Genomic DNA, 13,275 nt, shown 5'->3' on the forward strand with positions numbered 1-13,275 from the left:
TAATTCGCAAGACGCCCGCCCAGGTACCGCGGTGTTCTCTTTACCTCAGTCCCAGGCGAGAACGCTGCGACAAATCCTAGACCGGAGAGTTTTGAATCAGGCCCTTCACAAGCTCACGTTCTAGATGTTAACCCTAAAACACATCCTCACATGTGTCAGCGTTCAAGATTGGTTTGTGGCAATAGACCTGAAGGACGCGTACTTTCATGTCTCGATCCTTCCAAGACACAGGCCATTCCTGCGGTTTGCCTTCGAAGGTCGGGCTTATCAGTACAAAGTTCTTCCCTTCGGCCTCTCCCTGTCACCCCGTGTCTTTACGAAGGTTGCGGAGGCTGCCCTTGCCCCCCTCAGGTAAGTGGGCATTCACATCTCGACGACTGGCTGATTCTAGCTCACTCGCGAGATTTGGCTTGCACCCACAGGGATGTGGTTCAACCACCTGGCTCGTGTGGGACTTCGGGTCAACTGGGAAAAAAGCAAACTCTCCCCTGTGCAGAGTATCTCTTTTCTCAGTGTAGAACTGAACTTGGTCAATATGACTGCACATCTTTCCCAAGACACGCAGTCAGTGCTGAGCTGCGTAAGAGCAATCAGATTTAGAACAGCGGTCCCCCTGAAACACTTTCAGAGGCTCCTGGGGCACATGGCATCCTCAGCCGTGGTCACGCTACTGGGCCTGATGCACATTAAACCGCTACAGCGCTGGCTTCATATCCGAGTCCCGAGATGGGCATGCTGCTGAGGCATGTACCGTGTGAACATCACACCATTGTGTCGCAAAATCTTCAGCCCTTGGGAAGACATTTAGTTCCTGCGGTCAGGGGTACCCTTGGAACAAGTGTCCAGACGCATCATTGACACAACAGATGCTTCCAAGACAGGCTGGGGGGCCATATGCAATGGGTGGGCAGCCTCAGGGGTCTGGACAGGCCCTCGGCGGCTTTGGCATATCAACTGCCTTGAGTTGTTGACAGTGCTTCTGGCCCTGAAGAGGTTCCGACCTTTGGTTCAGGGCAAGCATGTGTTGGTCCGTACAGACAACACATCAACCACCAGGGCGGTGTACGCTCCTTTCGCATGTCACAACTGGCCCGCCATCTCCTACTTTGGAGCCAGCACAGACTTAAGTCTCTGTGTGTCACTCACATTCCGGGCGATCTCAATCGTGTGGCCAATTCTCTATCACGACAGATTTCACTTCAGGGCGAGTGGAGGCTCCACCCTCAGACGGTCCAGCTGATTTGGAGTCGATTTGCCCAGGCACAAGTAGACCTCTTTGCCTCACCAGAATCCACTCACTGCCAGTTTTGGTACAGTCTAACCAAGGCCCCCCTCGTTATAGATGCTCTGCCACACAGTTGGCCGAGGGACCTCCGCAAGTATGCGTTTCCCCCAGTGAGCCTCATTGCACGGACACTGTGCAGAGTCAGGGAGGACAAGGAACAAGTTCTTCTGGTGGCTCAGTTCTGGCCCAACAGAACTTGGTTCTCGGACCTTGTGCTCCTATCATCGATCCCTCCCTGGCGCATTCCTCTGAGGAAGGACTTCTTCTTAGGGGAGAGGCACAATCTGGCACCCGCGCCCAGATCTCTGGAACCTCCACCTATGGTCCCTGGACGCGACCAGGATGATTTCAGAGACCTCCCACCTGCAGTGGTGAACACCCTGTTACAGGCTAGAGCCCCCTCCACTAGGTGGCTATATAACCTAAAATGGCACATTTTTGTGAACTGGTGTTCTTCCCAAGGGAAGGACCCACGGAAATATGTCACTTAATCTGTGCTATCCTTCCTCCAATGGCTATCTCAGCCAATCATGACTTAATGGAAGGCAGATCGGTGGGGAAGCACGATTTGATTATCAGATTTCTTAGAGGCGCCCGGAGATTGAACCCTTCCAGGCCGAATCTCATCCCCTCTTGGGGTCTTGCTGTGGTCCTCCAGGCCTTACAGCAAGATCGTTTTGAGCCTCTTCAGTCAGTCGACATTAATGCCCTCTCTATGAAGATGGCTCTCCTGACTGCGCTCACATCTGTCAAAACATCTACTGCTTACACAAACGTTGATCACACTACAAACAAGACAAACCTATAATGCTATAAGAAACAGAAAAAAATAATTTATTGTTTACTTTAGTCTATGATTAGCTTTCGGGTTTTCGGGTTTGAGTCGTTCGTTCATCACGTGACAGCCCCATAAGATAAACATAAGATAAAAGTTCCAGTACAGAACCTAATAGGATGTTGCGCATGCGCAACTGAACGAATCACTCCCAGAGACAACTCGTTCTTCCCGAGTCACATTAAAGATTCGTTCAAAATGAACGAATCGTTCAAGAACGACCCATCACTAATTCGTAGCATCGTGGACGCGCGTCCCAGAGCCTGTGCTACCCAAGCTTTTGTTTTTAAAAAGTATACAAATTTTTAGTTTTAGAATAAAATGACTAGGGATGTGACGAGATCTCGTGGCACGAGAACTCGCGAGACACATCGGATCTTGTCACATCCCTAGTCATTTTTTTCAAAAACTAAAAATTTGTTTACCAGTCGGATCTCGCGAGATCTCGTGACGATATCCTCCAAAACATTATGCATTGAAGTTAAAGCTGCATGATTAATCCTTAAAATATGCAGATCTCAATTCAGACACTCACGCGATCTTATTCAACTTATACAACGATTTAGCTATGCACATTACGACTGTTTCACATTGCGATTGTCAGTGGAGTGTGAGAAGCATGTTTGTCGCTGCCCATGTTAATGAATCAGAGGGTCTGGGTAAATGTGAACGCAGAAAGAGCAACACAAACAGTCAACCACATTTTTCAACCACATTATAAACATATGAACAGTTTTCAACCACATTATAATCATTATTTCTGTGTTACAGACATTTAAATAATAGAAGTACTGAAAAGTACTAAAAGTTTATAGTTTGGGGATAAACATTTATTGCCTACAGTAGCGATCAAAACGAAAGTATCTTAACACTTGTATGTATAGTAACGCTTATCCTCTTCCACCAGGATGTGGCGACAACTGCCCGTTTCAAAAAAGTATGTCATTGAATCATTCATTTAGGAGATTTCAATAGTCAAACAAGTCTTAATGAAGTGAGACACTGACTCCTTCATTGAATTCCTTTAACTTCCTTTAACAACTATTTACCAGTCCATGTGCTAAACACATGGGGCAAACGTGGCCTAAAGGTTAAAGAGTCTGACTTATAACCCAAAGGTCGCAGATTTGAGTCTTGGTAGCGGCAGAGTGGTAGCGGTGAGTGTATGATCAGTAGTATGAGTGTTTGAACCCCCAACTGTTCTCTGGGTGCCGCAGCAAAAATGGCTGCCCCCTGCTCTAGGTGTGTGTTCATGGTGTGTGTGTGTTCACTACTCACTACTGTGTGTGTGCACTTGGATGGGTTAAATGCAGAGCACAAATTCTGAGAATGGGACATACTTGGCCACATGTCATGTCCTTTTCTTTCCTTCTCCTATACTATAGCAAAAAAAAAAGGAAGTCAGATTGAGTATCATGTTATTTAATGTTATTTTTGGTGCTTTCTGCTGTTATCCTGTAGTTTCTTTTTTGTCTAAACTATTTTTATTTATTTATTTTTTTACATTTTCCTCAGTGGTCATTAAAACATTACAATAGTAATAATAAAAGTAATAGTAATGCACTACTTTTTAAATGAATAATCACAATATAATCTTTTCTTTTACCCACGGCTGGTTCTGCTGTTATGAATGATTAATGTGGTCTAAAACTCAGATTAGTCTTAAACCGTTTTTATTGAAGGTTTTTTATTGGTTGTATTGGTTTGTTGGGATTATGAAGTTCTGCAACATAAATTGCAGCCAGTGTTCATCCATTATTTTCTCTATTGTCAGCTAAATGGGTCTTACTCTGAGCTTCTGTGGACACCTCAAATGTAGCTATTGTTTCTGTTAATAAACTGCAAACTGAGTAATTAAACTGCACAGCCATGAGGGATTATGCAGTTATTTTGAGGGAGAGTGGGCTGCTGTGCTCTGAGGGTGTATAGAAAAAAATTCACTGTTATAGACAAATAGATACAACAAACTTCTTGTCTTGACCAAGAGCCTCCATTTTACATTGACCTAAGAACGAGAGAGTATTTCTAAATAAATCTTCAAGGCTTTGCAGTAAAAACTTGGCAGAACTACAATTCCTATAAAAAATATTCACCCCTTGGAAAAGGGATGTGATTTTTTCCAACACTAAACCACAACGGATTTAGTTTGGCTTTTTTGACAGTGAACAACAAATATGTTCTTTGAAGTTAAATTGAAAACAAATTTCTTCAAACCTCTCCTTTTTATGGCTTGTAACCAAAAAACATTATGGCCAATATCTTATGATTTTGAGCTTATTAAAATAGGTTGGGGACCAGGTTAGGCCAAAGTGTGTTACAAATATGATACAATAATAGCTTTGAGTTTGTGTGTGCATGTGTTTTGTTTTGTTTTGTTTTTTTGACTGTGAGAAGATAAACTGTGCCAGACACCATTTCTCATTTACCAAACAAACACTTAATCTGTGACGGTGACCTACAAATTTAGAGATTATTGTAGTATGTCAGAGCAAAACGGTCCCTGAGCCCCACCTCATGACAAGTTTCAGTGTATCCCATTGGATCATATGATCTTTGGCTCCACCCCCCCAGTAGTCTTAAATGTGACTTGTGATGACAAACAGCGGCAAAAACAAAGAAAAGTGGCACCTCTAAGTTTTTTTAATTTGGTGCCTCTGAAAACTGTCTGTGGAACAATTTTAGGGCACATATTTTTCAAATAAATGTGAAATACACAAAAATTCTCCTCCTTATTTGTTCTTCTGACACCTCAGTTCTTTACTATATAATTTCAGTGAGAAGTGTGGATAAAGATTTTCTAATCTCTCCTCATCCACCAAGACAAGGTTGTTTCTGTTCAGCAACCTTCCAGGAAGTAAAAGATTGACTCATAGGCTCAAATTTGTTGACACAAGCTGTATATTTCATCCTAAATTGCTTGTAAAATGTGACACTTTAAAGGAGGTAAGAACTCTAAATTACAACCAGAAGTTTGAGGTTGTTTACAGCACATCCACTACCACTTGCATTCCTTTACTTGCTGTGTTTTTAATGCCTAAGGAAGGATAGCGTTTAAATGAGGTGGACAGTAATCTTTTGATGCCTTTCTCAGTTCACTTTTGTATTTTTATGCACTGCATAAAGTGGTAACCTGCAACTGTTATTTTAAAGATATATTTATACATCATATAACCCATATAAAGTAGTTTAGTTGGTATAAATTCATTTATTTAGGTTGATTAAGCAATATTAAATAATATTTTTGACTTGAATAGAACCACTTAATTTAGATGTTGCCATGTAATGTAATAAACCTTTTGCATAATAAAATAATTATGATAAGCTGAAGATTAACTGTTTAACAAACACAACTGTTGTAAAATCTTAGGTGATGCATGCAGATTCATCACTATAGAAACATTTTATGGGTCATTTCCATGTATCATACTATTAAGTCAGTGTAATTAGTAAATCACAGAAGTTTATTACAACGCTGAATATTATATTGCCGAAGCAGGTCATCACTCTTTACAGTGTACTAGGGTGACCATGCGTCCTCTTGTTCCTGTTTTCTGGTTTTTGTTTTCATACTTGCTGAAGGTAATGACTGAAAAAAGTTTGTCCAATAGTGTGCAGGCATTGCACATTATCGACCAAGTGTGCGAGAAAGTGGGATCTACAACAGAAAAAAAATAGGACATAAAGGACAAAATAAAGCTAAAACCCAGACATTTAGACAATTTAGAAATCACACTAAGTGTACATTACTTAGCTTTGCTATTAGCTATGTCCATGCTAGTAGTATTAGTCATGTCCAAGTATACTGTACATTCAGTAATCCTATATAAACTGTAGGGTTCCATCTATTTCAGGATCAGGATTTAATGTGACACTCCTCAGGAGTGTCTGCTTTTTAACAGGGGGACTGTAGAAGTACCTCATATATAGCCTCTTGGTTTTAAGGCTCCTTAAATGGTAATGATAGAGATGGTATTTAGTGTGCTCTCCTTCCTGGACAGTTGCACTTTACCAGTATGTGCAAGTCTTTTGTTCAGCTGAATGCAGCAGAAGGTCATGTGCATGAGAATTAATACTGTTTAAGAGGATTCCAGACAGATGGTATTTCTTTGTTTGACCATTGTTTCATTATTAGAAAACTCAAAGGGGAAGACACCATTTAAATGTAGAAATTTAGAATAAAATAGTACTTGAAGCGCCTGTACTGGTCTCACCTATTAGCACACATCACTTACAATTCATATCTATGTGACCCCTGTCCTAATATGTACAGTTTATTCTTTCTGTCCTCCCATCAATTCGGGCAGGGAGGGGGACAGAGAGAGGGAGCATGTGTGACTGTTTACAGCTGGGACTATCTGTTTATGTCAACCTGACTGGCAGTGGAGTGGCTGTTTTTCCTCGCCTCTCACGGATTCTCTCTCCTCCGCGTATCTGTTTGTAGGCTATAGTCTTCATTTACGCGAGACCCTCTTCGACTGAGCTCGTATCGTTTATGAACCCATTATCTACGCCGAAAACCGTTCTGACAAAACATTTACATATTTGAGGTGGACTGTAAAATACACTCCTATATTGGAGCGAGAGAGACCAGGCAAAGGGAAGTGTATCCAACATACTCGTTTCCAAATGGATGGGATGAAACCAGAAACGACGGCTGAGGAGAATCAGGATGAAAGGGAAGAAAGCAAAGGTTTGTAACTGTGTATTCGTTTTGTTTTGTATTTCGACTCGGATTTATTCTGCTCGTGCTAGATGTTTAGAGAGCGGCTTAACCTATTTGCTAAGGCTTCGCTTTGCGCGCCGTTCATTTTGCGAATCGATCGAATATTTTATTGATTGAGCTGATAGTGATCCTCCTCGTGTCATTCACTTAACGTTAAAATTCTTTTACGTCGTTTATTCGATTAGGGAATGCGCATTTTAAGGTACCTTTGGAGCGCTGGTGATGTCAGATCTCTCCTCTGCGTCTTTGGAGAATCGTTTCCATCGCTGCCAGTGATGATGATTTGAAAAAGCGCTGCTCCTGTTACCTTAGTGATTTACTTTCAGCAATGAAAAACACATTTCCTTTGTCTGATGCATCAATAATAAATACTATACTATATCGTATCACTGCATTAAGCATATTCTAAATGTTGTTTTGTCTTGGTGTCGATAGTATTGTTGATGGTGGCGAGATGGAGGTGTCGCATTGTATTGAAGGTGTTGTTTACATTGCTGTAGAATTCGCTGCTTAAACTAATGGAAGAATTTCTCTGGTTGTGGATAAATTTGATATATAAATTTGATGAATTCCTTTGCTGTATTATTTTTTAGTGCTTTCGCAAAGTATCAAATACGGAAACCCAATGTATGCTTTGAATATGTAAACGAGCACTGTAGCATAACCTACAGCACCTGAAGAAAACATGCTCCCAAAGCGCCGTATATAAGGGAACTGTACATAAATCGCCCATGTGTGCCTGTAAATACGGGTTATTTGTGATAACGAGTTCAGAGACAGATTGTGGTACAGGATTATCTCAACAAGGTTTTCTGTAATAATAAAACCCATCATGACATAAGCAGTGCTCGAGGACTTCCCTCTTGACCCTCCCCACCACATGCTTCTGGACTATTCCTGCAATATTTTAATGTTGACTGAGTTATGGATTTAATAACTGTGCTATTGTGCAATAAAGTCCAAGTTCTCTACAAGCATCAAAGCAACAAGGAGGACGCTCCTTCACTCCACCAACTGGTGCATTTGCTTCACCATATAACTATGCTGTGTACCATAAAATCATGACTATCATGACGTTCAAGCAGATACTTCCATATGGCTGTATTTTTTCCACTGTGCTCTTATCCTCTCTTCCATGTTAAATTTTGAACAATTTTGCCATCAGCATGGTTAGATTAATGCATTATGGAGAGAGAGAGACCTAATAGTACCATGTGTCACAACTAAAATATGCAGACATAAGTGGTCTTTATGAAAATTTGATATATTTGCAAGTACTGTTGGTCTCTGATAGGTCCGTTTGCTGTAGATGCTTTCTCTATGGTCATTGTTTGAGCTGTGGAGGCAAATAATTTGTTCACTTAAAGGATAACTTTTCCAATCTGCAGCTAACTATTGTTACAGTTCCAGTAGTTTATGTAAATGAGCAGTATGTTTTGCATTTTTCTATTCTTGACCACAGACAGTCAGATTAGCAGAGGGGCGGTGCCAGAATCAAAGTGCATTATGGGTGTTTTTTTAATGTTTTTGCTTAGACAGCCAATTTTATTAAAAGCTCATCTTCTCAGCTGTGAAGTAGACCTTTAAGGCAACAGTTATTATGAAACAGGTGCTTTGATGCTTTGTTCAGTAATAAGGCACAGAAAACCTGGATGGGCCAACTGATGACATTAAATCAAAATGACTTGAATTGATTCATTTTCTTAATGCATGTTACTGGCTTTATTGTGAACAATTCATCCATGGATATATATGAATTACTCCTTGCTGGCATATTCAAAGCTGCACTGCATTTGAGCCAACTGGATTCAAATCTGCCTCCATTCTGACACTCATTGCAACACCCTCTTATCACAATCCAATCAACAACCAATGGATAAAATCAAGTCCTGCCCCACTTTTTTTCCCCTTTTCCCTTTTTACTCAGAAATGTGTATGAAAGTGAAGTCAGCTGAAATTTTTATGTCAACTTTAATGCCTTAAAATGAGTTTAATAATTAAAAAAGCAAAAATACTTGGCATTACAGTTGCACTGTGCAACGGTTCCTTACAAATTTCTGTAAAATAAATAAGACAGTAGAACATACTGTTACATATTTCATAATTATTCAGAGATCAGATAAACAAGTGTTTTTGGGCCTCATTGGCTGCAGGCTCATATGGTTGTCTTTTTGTTGATACATCATTTTTTCCATCATTCTTTATTTTGGACACCTTGTTCATGGCCCTTCAAATCTTTCTGAGTATTAATTGCCATTTGATCAATTCATTGTACTTTCTGATCTTTCTGATGTACCAACAATTGCTCTTGATTGATAGCGTACTGGGGTACTTGTCTATGCTTCCCACGCCAATGATGGGAGAATTAATAGAGCATAGAGTCTTTCTCTCTTTCCTTGTCGCTCTTTCTTTTTTTCTCTCACATGCATAGAAAGGAAGGAGGGCAGAGGAGGCGGCATGCACACGCTTCTCTTTTTACATAACTCCTGCACTTTCCACATCAAAAGGATTACATCATTCTTGTGACTTGAAAGGGGAGGGTAGTAGTACTATAGGTGGGAAAGATAAAAATGAAAATGGCAATGGTCTCTCGTAACTGTAAGAGTCAATGTGTCTTTAACATCTGATTTTGTAGTCAGGAAATATGTAGGATGGGTAGCACTAAAGAATTGGCTCACAGGAAATAACTGTTCACATTTTTTGTCTACTGTACAGTAATGGAAAACACTTTTTGTGGTCTGCTTTTAGCCTTTAGACCAATATTGCCACTGTTGACATTAAGGTACACTTGATGAAAGATGAAAGAATTGATGCACAAAAATTCTGTTTATGTGCAGTATTTATTTTCTTGCCACATTTATTTGGTGTTAGTATTCAATATGTATTAGCAATGTGGGAGAAGTTACTCAAAATAATTCACTACAGATTGCTTTCAGGTAAGTTTCTAAAAGCCTACTAAGTCTTCATATACATTGGGGGATACTAATACAAATAGAGTTCTATCATGACAACTCTCTGAAGATTTTAGCATGGTAATGGATATGACAGTGTTAATGTATTTGGTCTTGGCGGAACAGATCTGCTACGCTGCTGAATTGCTGCTTCTGTTGGTAATTGCTGTTTTTGTAGATTACTGCTGCTGATGCTGGAACTTGCTACTGTTAATACATATGCAGATATGGTGCTGTGAGTATTTAAAGTAGACGTTCAATTCCAGAATAAAAATTTACTCACCCCCTTGTCATCCAAGATGTTCATGTCTTTTTTTCTTCAGTCGTAAAAAAAATTATGTTTCTTGAGAAAAAAACATTTCAGGAATGTTCTCCATATAGTGGACTTCTATGGTGCCTGCGAGTTTGAACTTCCAAAATGCAGTTTAAATGCAGCTTTAAAGGGCTCTAAATCCCCTCCGAGGAAGAAGGGTCTTATCTGGTGAAAAAAATTACAATTTATATACTTTTTAACCTCAAATGCTCATCTTGTCTAGCTCTGCGACGTGTATGCGAACTCTGTGTAATCCAGATCAGTACAGCTAGGTAACATCGAAACACACCCTTCTCATTCTCTCCTACAAATTCAAAATTGTCCTACATCACTGCAGAAGCACAGACTCAGTGTTTACAACGTGAACGTGCAAAGAAGGTCAAACGCCCTTTACAAAAAAGATAAAACAGCAATATAGGATGATTTTGAAGTTGGAGGAGAAAATGAGATGGAAGTTTTTAGACCTACCCTAACTGTATAGACCCTGATTACACAGAGTACGCATGCACATCACAGAGCTAGACAAGACGAGCATTTGAGGTTATAAATTTTAACTTTTTTTTTTTTTTTTTAGAAAATAACTGATTGCTTTGCTAGATAAGACCCTTCTGCCTCGGCTGGGACTGTTTACAACCGCACTTAGGATTGTTTGAAGTTCAAAATCGGGTACCATACCAGTCCATTATATGGAGAAAAATCCTGAAATGTTTTTCTCAAAAAACATAATTTCTTTATGGCTGAAGAAAGAAAGACACAAACATCTTGGATGACAAGAGGTGAGTACATTATCTGTCAATTTTTGTTCTGGAAGTGGACCTCTCCTTTAATAAAATAATAGTTACACTACTTATTACGTTTTGAATAAGGTAACTTGTAATCTGTAACCTATTACATTTCCAAAGTAACCTTCCCAGCACTGTGTATATTTGTGCTGCCTGTAGTCTATACACTAGGCTTTTCATTACCCAGTATCAGTTTTCCTGATCTCTGTTCCCATACTACTTCCCACTTTCATTCTCTCTCCCTCTCTCTATCTCTCCTTCAATCTCTTCCCATTTAAATTCCCCCCCTTCCTCTCTCTAACACAACAGTTGAATACGTTTTAGAGTAATACGGTTTCATTCACCCACCATTCGGTTTTAAACAAGAGTAACAGCCACATTCTATAACTCTGCATGATTGAACCAATATAAATGTATTTATTTAGGTTGATTTAGCAGGTAGGTTGATATATTAAATAGTATTTGACTTAAAACTTTTTTTTTTAGTGTATATATGTGTGTAGGGAATAATACTGTAAGTTTGCCTGTCATGTCATAGTGTGATAATCATAATATAATCTTGTGTGTGGTATGTTGTTTCATTTGGGGTTCTAGTAACGTCCGGTAGCTCTCACAGACGAGCAGTTTTTTTGTTTAAAGGCTTCAGATCCAGCCTCTGGCTTTGACTGGAGCTTATACACCTAGTTTTGTAGTCTACATGCTGTCAAAATGTGAATTTGAACCATTCAGAGCTGTTTGGGGTTTTACAGGTGAACTTTCACCTGGATTGAATCATTAAAGAACATTGAGTGAATTTTGTTGCTTAAACTTTATATAAGTCTATATCTTTGATATTGTTTCAACCACTGTCATTGTGGTTGCAGGCATTATTCATAGGTAAGGGGCTTGATGCCCCTGTGCTGTTGAATGAACAGGACAGTTTGTGACCAATACCTAATCAGCCTAGCCTTTCCTCAAGATTGCCAAGTACTGTGAGCATGTGAGAGTAATCACAGAGAGGAAAGACAACCTCATGTGCCTTTCATTTGGAACAGCTCACTCAGGGCATGCTGACAGACTCCATCTGCCGCCGCAAACTCACATGGCTGTTTAGCCACTTTTTTGTATGTGTAAGAGAGTGTGGGCGAGTGCTTCCATAAGTGTGCTTGTGCATTCATGTTTTTGCGTGTTTACATGTACCTGTGTATGAATATTGGCCTATGCTTGTGTAAATTTGTGTTGTGTATAGGTATGAACAGCACTAATAGGCAGGTTGGCACAGCATGTTCTGTTCCTGCATGATGCCATTCATCCTCCTGTATATGGATCCTCTCCACTCAGCCCACTGGTGCGCAATCTGCTGTTCTCTGATCCCTTTTTTATCATCTCTCTATCAGAGAGAAAAAAAGACATATGTATTCATAGTAATGCCTTATTTATCATTTACGCATTAAGCTTTTGTCTAGTTTTAGAGAAATATTTAAAGCCACAATGACCCACTGCAAAAAGGGGTAACCTCCAATTGTGAGTTTAAAGGGTTACTCCACCCCAAAATGAAAATGCAGTCATTAATCACTTACCCCCATGTCATTCCAAACCCGTAAAAGCTTTGTTCGTCTTCAGAACACAATTTAGGATATTTTGGATGAAAACTGGGAGGTTTGTGACTGTACCATTGACTGCCAAGTAAAACACTGTCAAGGCCCAGAAAAGTGTGAAAAACTTTGTCAAAATAGTCCATCTGCCATCAGTGGTTGAACCATAATTTTATGAAGCTATGAGAATACTTTTGTACGGAAAGAAAACAAAAATAATGACTTTATTCAACAATTCGTCCTCTCCGCATCACCGTAGCGCCATTTTGGAGAGTGTCTGCTGGGCGCAAACAGTGCATGCTGTTCTATGTCAGCTGCGTCACGCAGATACGCTGTTTTCATGTGAATCAAAGTATAAATAAATGTAGAAAATGTAACTGTGTGTTGGGGCTGACACAGATCCATCCAGCGGATATTCTCGAAAATGGCGCTACGGTGACGCTGAAGAGACAAATTTTTGAATAACGTTGTTATTTTAGTTTTCTTTGCGTACAAAAAGTATTCTCGTAGCTTCATAAAATTATGGTTGAACCACTGATGGCAAATGGACTATTTTGATGATGTCTTTTATACTTTTCTGGGCCTTGACAGTGTTATTTACTTGGCAGTCAATTGGACAGTCACAAACCTCCTGGTTTTCATCCAAAATATCTTAAATTGTGTTCGGAAGACGAACAAAGCTTTTACAGGTGTGGAACGACATAGGGGTAAATGATTAATGACAAAATTTTCATTTTGGGGTGGTTGTGAAAAAACACTTCTAAACCCCAACATTACGAAAGTGTGGATGAGCTTTTATTTTTAATGAAGTT

General features: G+C 39.8%; 1 protein-coding gene across 3 annotated transcripts in view; it reads left to right on the plus strand.

Annotated features, from left to right (window-relative positions):
• Positions 1 to 13,275, plus strand: part of gpm6ba (glycoprotein M6Ba) — a 57,132-nt gene that overhangs the window by 17,239 nt on the left and 26,618 nt on the right. The window contains exon 1 of one of the 3 annotated variants that reach the window (XM_051119937.1): positions 6,462 to 6,810. The exons of 1 other annotated variant lie outside the window; for it this stretch is intronic. In XM_051119937.1, the coding sequence (XP_050975894.1) occupies positions 6,747 to 6,810 (64 nt within the window). In that variant the 5' untranslated portion in view covers positions 6,462 to 6,746. Of the gene's footprint in view, positions 1 to 6,461; positions 6,811 to 13,275 lie in introns of those variants that run through there. One more of the 3 variants, XM_051119952.1, reaches the window with a different exon arrangement.

Source organism: Labeo rohita, chromosome 1 (genome assembly GCF_022985175.1).
Source record: "Labeo rohita strain BAU-BD-2019 chromosome 1, IGBB_LRoh.1.0, whole genome shotgun sequence".
NCBI classification, from domain to species: domain Eukaryota; kingdom Metazoa; phylum Chordata; class Actinopteri; order Cypriniformes; family Cyprinidae; genus Labeo; species Labeo rohita.